General features: G+C 41.2%; 1 protein-coding gene across 1 annotated transcript in view; it reads right to left on the bottom strand.

The window, feature by feature from the left end:
* The window catches only part of LOC140491822 (ran-binding protein 17-like), a 235,240-nt gene that overhangs the window by 136,203 nt on the left and 84,679 nt on the right, over nucleotides 1–14,358 (bottom strand). Inside the window, exon 3 of the mRNA XM_072590217.1 lies at nucleotides 8,561–8,623. Within this exon, the coding sequence (XP_072446318.1) occupies nucleotides 8,561–8,623 (63 nt within the window). The remainder of the gene's footprint in view (nucleotides 1–8,560; nucleotides 8,624–14,358) is intronic.

The raw sequence follows: 14,358 nt of genomic DNA, 5'->3' as shown, positions 1-14,358 counted from the left end.
TCAAACATAAATGATGGCAACCCCTTATCGAGAGGTCAGTGCTAATTTTTGCATTTCAATGTGGTTCTGCATGACATCAGTGAAGTACAGATCTATAATCAAATCTGGTCTAATGATTCAGTGTTACAGCCAAAGATTGGGACAGATCCCCAGATTCATTGCGAGGTAAAATTTTGGCAAGATGTGTAGATCCATCTGAAACTGAAATGGGTGGTTAACACTGTTGAAATGTCTATCAGAACTTAAACAACCTCTTCCCACTCAATTATTTTGTTTTTAAAATGTGACAAATACTCAGCAAGTCTGGAAGTATGTGTGCGGAGACAAGTCGAATTAACGATTCAGATCTGCAACTTTTAATTAGTAACAGATCTAACAGATTTAGGATCAGTGAGGCAGGTGTGTTATATTCTTGCTATTTGCATACCACATGCCCTCCCATTAATGTATTGACAGATAGAGAACAAAAAATGTAAAACAAAATCTGTGACAGATAGAGAAGTTTACACTCCACAAGTAAAAAAACTAGAGATGTGGGCCTGGCGTTTTGTAGAGCTGTGCAGTCTAATTAATTTTTAAAACTGGTAGGTAGGGTCCAGGTGTGACACCTGTGTCCCCATTTCCAACAGATTCCATTTGTCAAGGTAGGAAGAACTCATTTTGCTGTACTAAGGACCTTAGGGGCAGCACGGTGGCTCAGTGGTTAGCACTTCTGTCTCACAGTGCCAGGGATCCGGGTTCGATTCCAGCCTTGGGCGACTGCCTGTGTGGAGTTTGCACATTCTCCCCTTGTCTGTGTGGGTTTCGTCCGGGTGCTCCTGTTTCCTCCCAAAATCACAAAGATGTGCAGGTCAGGTGAATTGGCCATGCTAAATTGCCCATAGTGATAGGTGCATTAGTAGGGAGTAGGAGAATGGGTCTGGATGGGTTACTCTTCGGAGGGTCGGTGTGGACTTGTTGGACCGAAGGGCCTGTTTCTGCACTGTAGGTAATCTAATCTAATCTTAACCTACAGCACGGATGTTGCATTTTGTTAGAATAGACTTAAATGTTCATAAAGGGCAGAGAAGATCTAAAGAACCTTGAAACTGTCAAGTTTATTTAAGTTCTCAAAATAAAACAATGCTGTGCAGAGACAGAAGATCTGAAAGAAAAAACTGAAATTGCTGGAGAAATTCAGCAAGTCTGGCAGCATCTGTGGAGAGAATGCAGAGTTAATGCTTCCAGTCCAGCGAACCTTCAGAACTCTCAACTCTCTAACTCTGCTTTATTTCCACAGAATCATAGAATCCCTACAGTTTGGAAGCAGGCTATTTGGCCCATTGAGTCCACACTAACTCTCTGAAGAGCTTAAGACCATATGACATAGGAGCAGAAATTAGGCCATTCAGCCCATTGAGTCTGCTGCACCATTCAATCATGGCTGATAAGTTTCTCAACTCCATTCTCCCACTTTATACCCATAATCCTTGACCTCTTGATAATCAAGAACCTATCAATCTCAGTCTTAAATATACTCAATGACCTGGCCTTCAGAGCCTTCTGTGGCAATGAATTCCATAGATTCACCAATCTCTAGCTGAAGAAGTTTCTCCTCATCTCCATTCTAAAACAGCTTCCCTTTATTCTAAGGCTGTGCCATTGGGTTCTCATCTCTCCTACCAACGGAAACATCTTCCCAACATCTGCTCTGCTCAAGCTATTCAGTATTCAGCATCCCACCCAGATCCACCCCTCCACCTTCTTACCCTGTTCCTGCAACTATGGCTACCCACTCAGTCTGCACATCCCTGGACACTACAGGATAATTTAGCATTGCCAATTCAGCTAACCTGCACATCTTTTGGACTGTGGGAGGAAATTGCAGCATTCAGAGGAAACCCATGCAGACATGAGGAGAAATTGCAAACTCCACACAGTTAGTCGCCCAAGGATGGAATCGAACCCAGGTCCCTGGTATTGTGAGGCAACAGTGTTAACCACTGAGGCACCATGCCAGCCTTAAAAAATGATGCTAAACCTGAATTTCTCTAGTATTTTCTGCTTTTGTATTTAAATCCTCAGTTCTCTCAGAAAAATAAAGAACAGTCTGCCCACGTCAGTGGTACTTAAGATGTGATCCTCATTGATACTTCCTCAAGGACTATCTTTAAGCCCTTATGAATGCTTGATTGTTTTCTAGAAGCTATAATTATCCTAATGGAGAGATTCTAAGCTCAAGGAGGTCTTTGATGTGGGGTTATCAAGAGAACAGTTCTTTTATAGAGGATTAATCACTTGAGGAGATTTTAAAGTTCTGAATGTGAGTGTTTTTTTTAATAGGGGAAGACAAGATACCTTTTCTTTATTTAATCTGAACATCTCTCCTAAGATCTGCTCCTGGTAAATACTGGGTGAGATGGCATGGATGGTATAAGGGCCATGGATTGATTGGCATGAGTTGGCACTAAGTTGGTCTGGATGCCTATAAAGATAACGAGTGGGACAAGGGTTATATTCTGTTGGTATTGAGCCATGCATAAGGCATTGGGAATACATTGAGTGGATGATGCCTTTTGAGGAGTGAGGGCTAGAGGGCTGAAAGTTTAACAAAACAACTACGGCCAAGTCTTTTAAACAGACAGCCTCAGCACTCTGGCACCTCTTTTACCTCCGATCTGTTTAAGGTTGTCGGGCACAATTCGCTCCTGCACTCATCACTCCAGAGCTACATTCATGCCATTCGACATGAGCTGGACGTTATAAAAGCTGTTCAGTTGCACCAGTAAAGTGCTTCATGAGAAACTCACAACAAGAAAGAAAGCTGAAGAACTCTCCTAAAATGACACAAAAAGTTAAATTCCAAAGAGAAGAACAAATTACTGCAAATGCTACAATCTGTACTGAAAACAAATAGTGGAAATCACAGCACATAAGGCAGCATCCATGAAGAGGTGAAGAGTCATCTATATTTGAAACGTTAGCTTGCTTTCTATCCATGGATACTGCCTGACCCGCTGTGATCTCCAGCATTTGTTGTTTTTACTTATGGTGCTAACCTTGAAATAAACTTCACCCCTGAAATTCAGCTGATTGAAAACTGATTTTAAATATCGAGAGCGTTGGTTCCTCATGCTACTCAGCCATGGTACACGTATGTATGGACACAGATAGACACAGCTACCTATTATCTTAGCAGCTTGAAGTCAATGAATTAAGTCAAATGTATCCTAGAGAGGGAAATCCAATTCTGTTCAAGATTGCCTTGATCTGCTACAATTGGCAAACCATCACAATAGGTCCACAGCAGACACTATCTGGAACAACTGGATAACAAAGATACCTACATCAGACTCCTATTCATTGACTTGAGCTCCACCTTCAATGCCATAATTCCAGTGAAACTCATTTCTAAACTCAGACCTAGAACTCTGCTCCCACCTGCAACTGGATCCTCAACTTCCTCACCTGCAGACACAATCAGCAAGGACAGGCAACAACACCTCATTCACAATAATCCTCAACACAGATGCCCTGCAAGGCCGCGTACTCAGCTCCTTATTATGCTCCTTACGCACTCATGACTGTTTGGCCAAATTCAGCTTCAACTTCATTTACAAACTTGCTGATGATACCACCATTGTAGGTCGGATCTCAAACAAAAAAAGAGACAGGAAGGAGATTGACAGTTTAGTGGCATGGTGGAAAGACAACAATCTCTCCCTCAATGTCAGCAAAACAAAGAAGCTAGTCATCAACTTCAGGAACTGGATTAGTGGTGCTGGAAGAGCACAGCAGTTCAGGCAGCATCCAACGAGCAGCGAAATCAACGTTTCGGGCAAAAGCCCTTCATCAGGAATAAAGGCAGTGAGCCTGAAGCGTGCAGAGATAAGCTAGAGGAGGCAAAGCAGAATGGAGGGCACACTCCTGTCTGTATCAATGGTGTTGAGGTGGAGGTGGTCTAGAGCTTCAAATCCCCAGGAGTAAATATCGTCAACGATCTATCCTGGTCCATCCTCATCGATGCTACAGTGAAGAAAGCACTACTTCCTTAGAAAGTGATGGAAATTTGGGATTTCCACAATGAATATTACCAATTCTTATAAATGCCCCACAGAAAGCATCCTTTTCGGATGCATCACAGCTTCGTATGGCAACTGTCATGCCCAAAACCTCAAGAAATTAGAAAATTGTAAATGCAGCCCAGTGCATCACAAAAACCAGCTTTCCTTCCATTGCCTTCGTCCATGCATTTGGCTGCCTCCAGAAAGCAGCCAACATAATCAAAGATTCCTTCCACGCCGATTATACTCTCTTCCACCTTCTTCCATCAAGCAGAAAATACTGAAGTTTGAAAACACGTACCAACAGATTTAAGAACAGCTTCTTTTCAGCTGTTATCAGACTTATGACTGGACCTCTCAAACATGACAGTTGATTTTCCTCTGCATCTTATCTGTCTCTGTAACATTATATTCTGCATTCTGTCCCAATGTACTTATGGAAGGTATGTCTTGTCTGATTCTCATGCAAAACAATACTTGTCACTGTATCTCAGTACATGAACAATAATAAATCAAATCAAAGCAATATGGGCTGCTGAAGAGGTTTGTTTGCTGTACATGTACAATAGCTGAAAGCCGGCCAGCCCAAAGAAGCCCCTGTAAAGAAAATCCTCTCTCAGCCACCTAGTTTTGTTGCGTCCTTCACTCAGGGCCTCCGGTTAAGTCACTGCCTAAGCATAAAGTCAGGTTAATCTGTTCACCCACATTTACATGGTCTATCAAGAAATAAACACTCTACCACTTGGCTTAAATCACCAGAATGCCCCTGGGCAATGAGGGACCTGGCATCATGCTCCTCTAGCCTTATTGTTCCTGTACCTTATAGATGAGGATTGGGTTTCAACCTTGGTTCAATAAAGAATGCAGAAGGGCATGGCAGGAGTAGCAATAGGCATATCTTAAGATGAGGAGCCACCTTTGTGAAGCTTCAATACAAGTCTGCATGCATGCTTTATAATGGAAGCAGCAGGTAATAGAGTTAAGTGATCCACAATCAATGGCTCAAATAAAAGTACTGCAGTAAATTTACTGTCATATTTGACTCCAAGAATTATCTGGGATTGAAAGTTGGTCTAACAATGACCATGTAACCTTTGTTGACTAGTATAAAAGACCATCTGATTCACTAACGTCTGTTATTGAAGAAAATCTGCCATCCGTACTTCATTTGGCCTAGATATGATTCTGGATCCACAGGAATGTTGTGACACTTATCTGCCCTCATAAGTAGGCTAGGAAGCCACACAAGTGAACGACAATTAAGGATGCGCAATGTAGGGGTGGCCTGGACCTGACCAGAATAGATGTATGTTAACACAAAATGGCAGATAAGTGGAAAGTAAAATAAAACAGCAGAATTTAAAACAAAATGGCAGACAGTCACTAAGCCAAAACAGCTGGCTCACACACAGGAAAACATAATGATACCATTGAACAAGCCACTTCAAGGACAGTAAAAAGGACACAGCTTGTTTCCATTCTGATAAGTCCACCTAAGATCTGATAAATAAGTAACTTCAGCCATGTTAAATGAAAGGGCATTTGTACCAGAATGAACAGACACTAGGTGCCACACACAGCCCATTAACACCTTAAAACAGCTGAGGGGACAACTATCTTACAATACTTTGTTTCTTAAAATCACTTTGAATATTAAGAGATAGGTTCTAGTAAAGAGTCTTAGCAACTTAAGGGTAGTTTTCACCATCCAAAATAAATGCATATAACCAAAGCATAAAGGGAAAAAAAATCCTTTAAACCTGGAAGAGAAAATTACTTCGCTTTAGGAAACAATTTCTCTTACACCCAGAACAAAACAGATCGCTCACAGCCCATCAATCACAAAGTGCTGATAGTAGGGGTAACTGTATGACTTTACACTTTATGACTGACTTTATAACAAAAATTAATATTACAAATCTATGGCAACTAAGTCAAAACTAACTGTCTTTTTGTGTTTACTTCATATATAATTTGGACAATGGGAAATGTAAGAAGAATAATTGAAATTGATAAAATGGATAACAGAATTCAAGCTGTTTTTAGAGGTAAGCCAGCCTGAGTCAGACCCGAAGAAGGACTTTGGAATGTGAATGAACAGGATGCGTGGAAAGGTCGCAAGGCCACACAGATTACCGTATCTGCTGTACATCATGAGATCATGGGAACCTGGGGCTGTCCATAGGAATGCCAATGATCGATTAGGTGCCTCATAGGATTGGGTATATGAAGTAAGAGGCAGGAACATAATAAACATGTTGTATGTGATTATTAACAGAAAGTGTACAAACAAATATGGCTTTTAAAATCAAAGAGTGTCATTGAACTATTTTCCAATCTGAGCCAAGGATTAAAGGAAAAATTGATTTTTCATGTCGAGGCCAGACTCAGGGAAGATCCTTTTGCCTTCCCCTGCATTGACCAGTTTCTGCTTGAAAAAAATCTTCCACTTGCCAGAATCCTGCCTGCTGTCTGAGTCTTCAATCCTGATTGGCTCCTACAGATTGGCGCCGCGAGCAGGGTGCCTTGCCTGAAGCTAGCTTACCACAGGCCACAATCTGGGTGAATATGTTCTGACAAAGGTAGGCAGAGACAAGGATTTAAACAGATGCAGAGCAATCTCCAGCCATTTGTCAATGTCTACAGATAATAACACAAGGCCGTGCTCATATTCCACCAGAAAGAAAAAAACTTTACTGTTAAAGGAAGAAGACAAGTCTTCGGATGATTCAATTATTGCAGGAACTTTGTAAAAAAAAATTACACTGAACGAATCAGACCTCTGCAGGGCCTTATCAAAGGGGTAATGCTAGGTCTATGTTCTATGTTCTATGTTCTATGTCATAGAAGACTGACTGGTGACCTGAGCAGGAGGTGGCCTTTATTAAGATCAAACAGTCACTGGCCTCCACACCAGCATTAAGAACTGCCTGACCTGAAAAAGCCTTTTCACCTCTTTTTCCATTGGTTTCACTGCAATCAATCTGCAGTTGAGTGACAGAGACACGGAGACAAGCTCCTGCCTGTGGGATGCTACTCAACTAAAATGGAATCAGTTATCATAGAACAAGACCCCTACATCTGAGCCATCTAACGTGCTCCCTGTGCACTAACAGCACCCATCACCTTGACACAACTAGGTAAGGTGATATTACAATCTCCATACAGTAGAGTCCACTTATTAGAAGCTGGCAAACTGAGAGGTATTACAGACTATCAGTGAGCTAAATGTGAAGCCGTGCTGTTGCCATGAGACAGTGGTTAAAGACAAGAGAGAGAACCCAGCAAACTATGTGAATCAGGAAGGAGAGAGACATGATCATACCCAGCTCATGGAGCAGAAGAGAGACAGGTCAACTTAAGGAACGGCCATTACTGGGACCAGATGTGCAATGCATGTTTGTAGTTGGAGCACTGAAGTACTATAATGGAGGCCCAGCCAGGGTGGGCCATAGTTAATTTGGAAGGGGAGATTTTGGCAGGAGAAAAGGATAGAAGGATGTCACTCTGCCCAGGTACATGAACTAAAAGCACTCACTGCTGCAGAGACTAGGAAAAGGGCAAAGCATTAACATCTACACAGTGGGTAGTCCATGATTACATGATGGCATGGGCAAGATGAGGAGCAGCGTTAGGGGCAGATGATATTTGGAGAAAGGAAGGTGAAATGGTAGCTTTCAACAAGAGGGGTTGAGTATAGAAGCAAAAAGGTTCTTCTGCAGTTATACAGGGCCCTGGTGAGACCACACCTTGGTACTGTGTGCAGTTCTGGTCTCCAAATTTGAGGAAGGACATTCTGGCTATTGAGGGAGTGCAGCGTAGGTTCACGAGGTCAATTCCAGAAATGGCGGGATTACCTTACGCTGAAAGACTGGAGCGACTGGGCTTGTATACCCTTGAGTTTAGAAGACTGAAAGGGGATCTGATTGAGACATAAGATTATTAAAGGATTGGACACTCTGGAGGCAGGAAACATGTTTCCGCTGATGGGTGAGTGCCGAACCAGAGGACACAGCTTAAAAATATGGGATAGACCATTTAGGACAGAGATGAGGAGAAACCTCTTCACCCAAAGAGTGGTGGCTGTGTGGAATGCTCTGCTCCAGAGGGCAGTGGAGGCCCAGTCTCTGGATTCATTTAAGAAAGAGTTGGATAGAGCTCTCAAGGATTGTGGAATTAAGAGTTATGGAGATAAGGCAGGAACAGGATACTGATTAAGGATGATCAGCCATGATCATATTGAATGGTGGAGCAGGCTCAAAGGGTAGAATGGCCTACTCCTGCACTTATGTCTATTGTGCGAACAGACCTTATGTTGTGCTAACCATGGGTGAGCGCACGTCGGTAGAGATAAAATGATACAGCTAATATCTAATTGCTGGTGGTGGAAAGGAATGGGAAGAGACATAGCTACATTTTGACAGAGGTGCACTGCATGTGCACTGACAGAACCAGAACAGGGAATTAAAATTAAAATGAGTCATACTTCACAGACAAACACGAGACCAATAGCTTACCAAGGACTGGGAGTCTAGGGAACACTCAGGACAAACAGAAATGCCACCCACAGTATCAAGGTCCTGGTGAAAACAATCCCAAATTAGGTAATATTAACTGGTAACACGAGCACACTTATTAATGAAAATGGAATTGGCAAATGAAGACATCCTACTCAGCTAAAGATATGTAGGGGTTAATAATGTAACACCCCTGCTGCACACACACTCTCTCTCGCAGGATTAAAATGTGGCCCTCATTCATGATCAACAAAAAAAAGCAGGATCAGGATCTGCGAACACAGGATGCTTACCAGAATAGATTAAGGTTGCATGTAAATATATGTGACATGATTGCGTGGTGAATTAAGAATAATTAAGAATGTTGCTGAAATTAGTGAGTAGGACAATGCTAATCCACTGTGGGCTCCTCTTAATGTTGATTTTCCCCCTGAAGCTGATAAGCAAGTGATTGATCTGGGGGCAGGTGTTGCGAAGTTGAGTAATTGTACATTGACAGGCAGAAAGTTTTGAATTTGGTGGTGTGCATAAAATTTCAAATTGAGAATAGCATTTCATAGTTCCTTTAAAAGACGGTGTTTTACTTTTCTGTGCTTAGATTTAAAAATGGATGTCTGCGAACAGCAGCTTTAGAGTTTGCAGGTGCACAGAGAGCACACTAACTGAAACATCTGTGTCGAAGGACAGTGCAGTTCGCAAGCCAAGCAGTAGTTTTTATCGAGACAACAGATTTTGAATTTAGCCAACCAATTTAAACCAGGTCCTTAACATTAAAAACTTCTGATGCTTCAGAACTAGCTGAGTAAGTATTGAGCAGACCAGTTCAAGGCACAGAAATAGAGAATGGTGGGAGGTATGAGGCAAATACTGACAGAGAGAGATAATAGGGTAGAACCAACTATAAGACCAGCCAAACTGCCTAACACTTCAGGAGTAGGGAAGCCTACCAGTATTAGTAACTGTAACATACAATGTCACGCTCCCCTTGTCATCAATGGCACCTTCGGGAATTTCACAGGTGAAAAAACATTCCAACAATACTGGTACCCCGAGATGATCACCTAGTTTACCCCTTACAATGGCACTTGGGTTGTGTGCAGACATAGGGCATTTATCAATGGTTAGGACCCCTGGGATGTCTATTGTCCAGAGGTTAGTAGTTTTTAATCGCTATTTTGTGCCTGTCATATCACATTTTTTTGTCTCCTGAAATGCACCACCACTACAATAATGAAGATGACGACTGCAGAGGAGCCATGGACCCAGAAGGTGGTCCTACTATTCACCATCAAGACAATGGACTACTAGTGGAACAATGAAAGGTAATGACCAGTTCATCAAACGATGAAGAAAGGATCATGGATGCAACACTTAAGGAAGACTACTCTCGGACTTTGATTTAGATTCTTGAACTTTGGTTTGAATTTATGGCCACTGATTTAGCCTGGTTATTAGTTATGTCTTTACGGCCATAATTTGGTCTAGGGCCAAAGGGGTACCCTGTACCTGGCCAGAATAGAGTGGCCCATATCTGTTAACACAAAATGGCAGATAAGTGGAAAGTAGAATTCAACTGCAGGACTTAAAACAAAATGGCAGACAGTCACTAAGCCAAAACAGCCTGCTCACACACAGGGAAATATAATGATACCATTGAACAAGCTACTCCAAGGACAATAAAAAGGACCTAGCATGTTCCCATTTGAAACAGTTCTGATAAGACCACCTAAGGTCCAATAAATTTGTAACTCCGGCCACATTAAATGAGAGATGCCAGGTGCCAGATACAGCCCATTAACACCCTAAAACAGTTGAGGGTGCAACTATCTTATCGTACTTAGTTTCTTGAAATAACTTAGAACATTAAGAAATAGGTTCCAGTAAAGAGTCTTAGCATCATAAGGGTAGTTTTTGGCATAAAAGATAGGTGCATATAACCAAAGCAAAAAGGAAAAACAAGCATTTAAACCTCGAAGTGAAGATTAGTTAGCTTTTGGAAACAGCTTCTCTTACGCCCAAAACAAAATAGATTGCTCACAGCTTATTAATCACAAAGCGCTAATAGTAGGGGTAACTATATGACTTTACACTTTATAACTAACTTTGTAACAGAAATTAATATTACAAATCTATACCAAATATGTCAAAGCTAACTTTGTTTTTGTTTTTTCTTCAAATATAATTAGGACAGTGGAAAATCTAAGGAGAGAATTGAATTTGATAAAATGGAATACAACGAATAACAGAATTCAAGCTGACCTTAGAGATAAACCGGCCTGGGACAGACCCGAAGGAGAACTTTGGAATGAGAATGAATAGGATGCATAGAAAGATCCCAAGGGATAGCAATTATAATGTCTGCTAAACAACGTGAGATCATGGGACCCTGGGACAGTCCATAGGAATGCCGAACGTTGATTAGCTGTCTCACAGGATTAGGTTTACGAAGTAAGAGAGAGGATCATAGTAATCATGTCGAATGTCATTATAAACAAAAAGTGTGCAAAAAATACGGCTTTTCATTGTAAAATCGGAGCATGTCATTGATGTATCTTTTAATCTGAGTCAAAGATTAAGGGAAAAATTGATTTCTCACATCAAGGCCAGATTCAGGGAAGATCCTTTGGCTCTGTCCCTGCATTAACTGGTTTCTGCTTGAATAAAAATCTGCTTGCCAGGATCCTGCCTACTTCCTGAGTCTTCAATCCCACTCGGAGGAAAACACTCCTACAGGCAATATACTGGTCCAGATAGCAATACCCACATCTCATGAATGATTAAAAATAAGTCAGCTTCCAATCATACTTGAAATTCACCACATCTGAAATATTTGTTCAAGGTTATGATACATCTGGACTTACTATTCCAAGTCCCTTTCGACAATCACCCTTTTTGCTTGCTGAACAACTCTCAACCAAGCAGCGTCTTAATTTTAGAATTCTGATCCTTGTTTTCATATCTGTTTATAATTTTGCTTCTCCCATCTCTGTTATTTCCTCTAGCCCACAATCCTCCTAGCTCAGTGCATTCAGCCACGTTATAATATGCAGTTAAATTAATTCCATATTCAAACGCCACTTGCACCATCTTACATAAGCCATCTAGGATCTTCATGCCATAAAGGTAGTTTTGTTTTTAGATTAGATTTTATACAGTTAGCTTAGTATGGTAGAGAGGAAGCACCAGGTAGTGTAATGAGAGAAAACACAGAAACAAAAAAAGCGCAGGGGTAGGCCATTTGGCCTTTCAAGCCTGCACCACTATTCAATATGATCATGACTGATCATGTAATTTCATAATACCATTCCCGCTTTCACGCTACACCCCTCACTCCCATTAGTCACAAGGGCTACATCCAGCTCCCTTTGAATATATCTAATGAACTGGGCCCAACAGCTTTGTGTCGTAGAAAATTCCACAGGTTTACAAATCTCTCACATCGCAGTGCTAAATGGCCTACCCTTTATTCTTAGACTGTGACCCCAGTTATGGACCAGGACAAATCTCCTCAAAATATTTTAAGAAGGTAGACTAGACCCTAACTTTTTTCTTATTTTAAAAGTAGATGTGAGTATTCCAGGTGTGATGCAACTGGTCAAACCATTCAGCTTTAAGCAAAACAGAATTTATTTAAACACTACAGCTGAAACACAAACAAAAGAAAACAGAATTTAGAATAACTTAACTACTGGAAAACGTAACTTATCTGACACAGCAACTATTTCTAATTAACTGTTCCAAAACAGTAATATCCCATAAATACATCTCTTGGCAAAAAGGTAAATTCAAACACAGATTTTTATAAGCAGGAGGGAGCAGCATCCAGGGAGAGATCTCAGAAAAATGTCACAGGAATCTTTTACTGAAGCTTCTAAGTCTCCTGGACACTCACATCTTGTGACTACTACAGCTAAGACAAACTACAAAAAAACCTGAGCTAGGAGAACTGGCCACTCCCCTTCCATTGGTAAACGAGACGCTTTAGTACCTCTGCCATTACGACCTCTCCAAAAAACAAGGACAAAATAACCTTCTTAAAGTGACAACATAAACACGCCTCCTGCCTTAAAAAAGAATAACCATCAATATACAAAGATGGCTTCATTTTAAACATGTCTTACCCGGTTAGTACACCACAACACATTTATTATATTAACTCTACATACATTTTATTTACTACTGTATTCCATTTCAATCCTGCCAATAAATGCCACCATCTTTCTTCATCCAAGTGTCGACAACGTGTCAGCAATTACATTTTCTCCTCCTGCCACCTGTGTAATTTTCACATCAAATGGCTGCAGTAAGAAGCTCCATCTAAACCATCTGGATTTTTTTGTCCTTAAATTTCTCCAAAGATTTTAGTGGGTTATAATCAGTATATACAATTGTCTTAGACTTGGAATATAAATGTTGAAATATTGTCACACCAACACTAAGCTCAAGGTCTCCTCATTCGTCGAATATTTCTGTTAATGAATATTCCATTTCCTGGAGAAGTATCCCATAGGTCTTTCTATCTCTTTGTCATCTTCTTATGAAAGTACAATACCGACACCCATATCACTCGCAGCGATAACCATCTTGAATGGCTAACCGTAATTAGGTGTGGCTAACACTGGAGCAGTGAATAACACAGATTTCAGTCTGTTGAACATCTTCTGACATTCCACCATCCACTGAAATGTTCTGCACTTCTTCAATAAGTCAGCGAATAGAGCAGCCACACTGCTGAAATTTTCCACGAATTTCTGATAAAACTAACTCAATCCCAGGAATCATAGTACTGCTCTCTTTGTCGATGGTATGGAAAACTCTCCAATAATCTTTGTTTTCACATTCCAACGGGCTATCTGCCAAGTCCAATGACATGGCCCAGGAATGTGACCTGGGCTTTGGCGAATTCACACTAAGCCAGGTTTATCATCAAGCCTCCCGAGTTAATCGAATGGTTCCAATAAATGCTGCAAATAGAACATAAAACATAGAACATAGAACGTTACAGCGCAGTACAGGCTCTTCAGCCCTCAATGTTGCGCCAACCTGCGAAATTAATCTGATGCCAATCTAACTGACGTCATTCCATTATTATCCATATGTATGTCCAATGCTCATTTAAATGTCCTTAATGTTGGCCAGTCTACCACAGTTGCAGGCAGGCCGTTCCACACCCTTACTACTCGGAGTAAAGAAACTACCCCTGATATCTGTCCTAAATCTATCACCCCTCAATTTAAAGCCATGTCCCCTCATGTTAGCCTTCACTATCCGAGGAAAAAAGCTCTCACTATCCACCCTCTGATTATCTTATACATCTCAATTAAGCCACTTCTCAGCTGCCTTCTCTCCAATGAAAATAGCCTCAGTTCCTTCAGCCTTTGCTTGTATGACCTTCTTTTCAAACCAGGCAACATCCTAGTAAATCTCCTCTGAACCCTTTCCAAAGCTTCCACTTCCTTCCTATAATGTGGTGACCAGAACTGCACACAATACTCCAGGTGCAGCCTTACCAGTCTTGTACAGCTGAAGCATGACCTCGTGGCTCCGAAACTCAATACTCCTAACAATAAACGGCAACACATCATATGCCTTCTTAACAACCCTATTAATCTTGGTGGCAACTTTCAGAGATTTATGCACCAGGACACCAAGATCTCAGTGTTCATCTACACTGCCAAGAATTTTACCATTAGCCCAGTATTCGGCATTACTGTTACTTCTTCTGAAGTGAATAACCTCACACTTTTCCGCATTAAACTCTATTTGCCACTTCTCAGCCCAGCTGTGCATCTTATCTA

Source organism: Chiloscyllium punctatum, chromosome 20 (genome assembly GCF_047496795.1).
Source record: "Chiloscyllium punctatum isolate Juve2018m chromosome 20, sChiPun1.3, whole genome shotgun sequence".
NCBI classification, from domain to species: Eukaryota; Metazoa; Chordata; class Chondrichthyes; order Orectolobiformes; family Hemiscylliidae; genus Chiloscyllium; species Chiloscyllium punctatum.
Note: the sequence above shows the minus strand (reverse complement) of the source record. Positions and strands in the feature narration are given on the sequence as shown.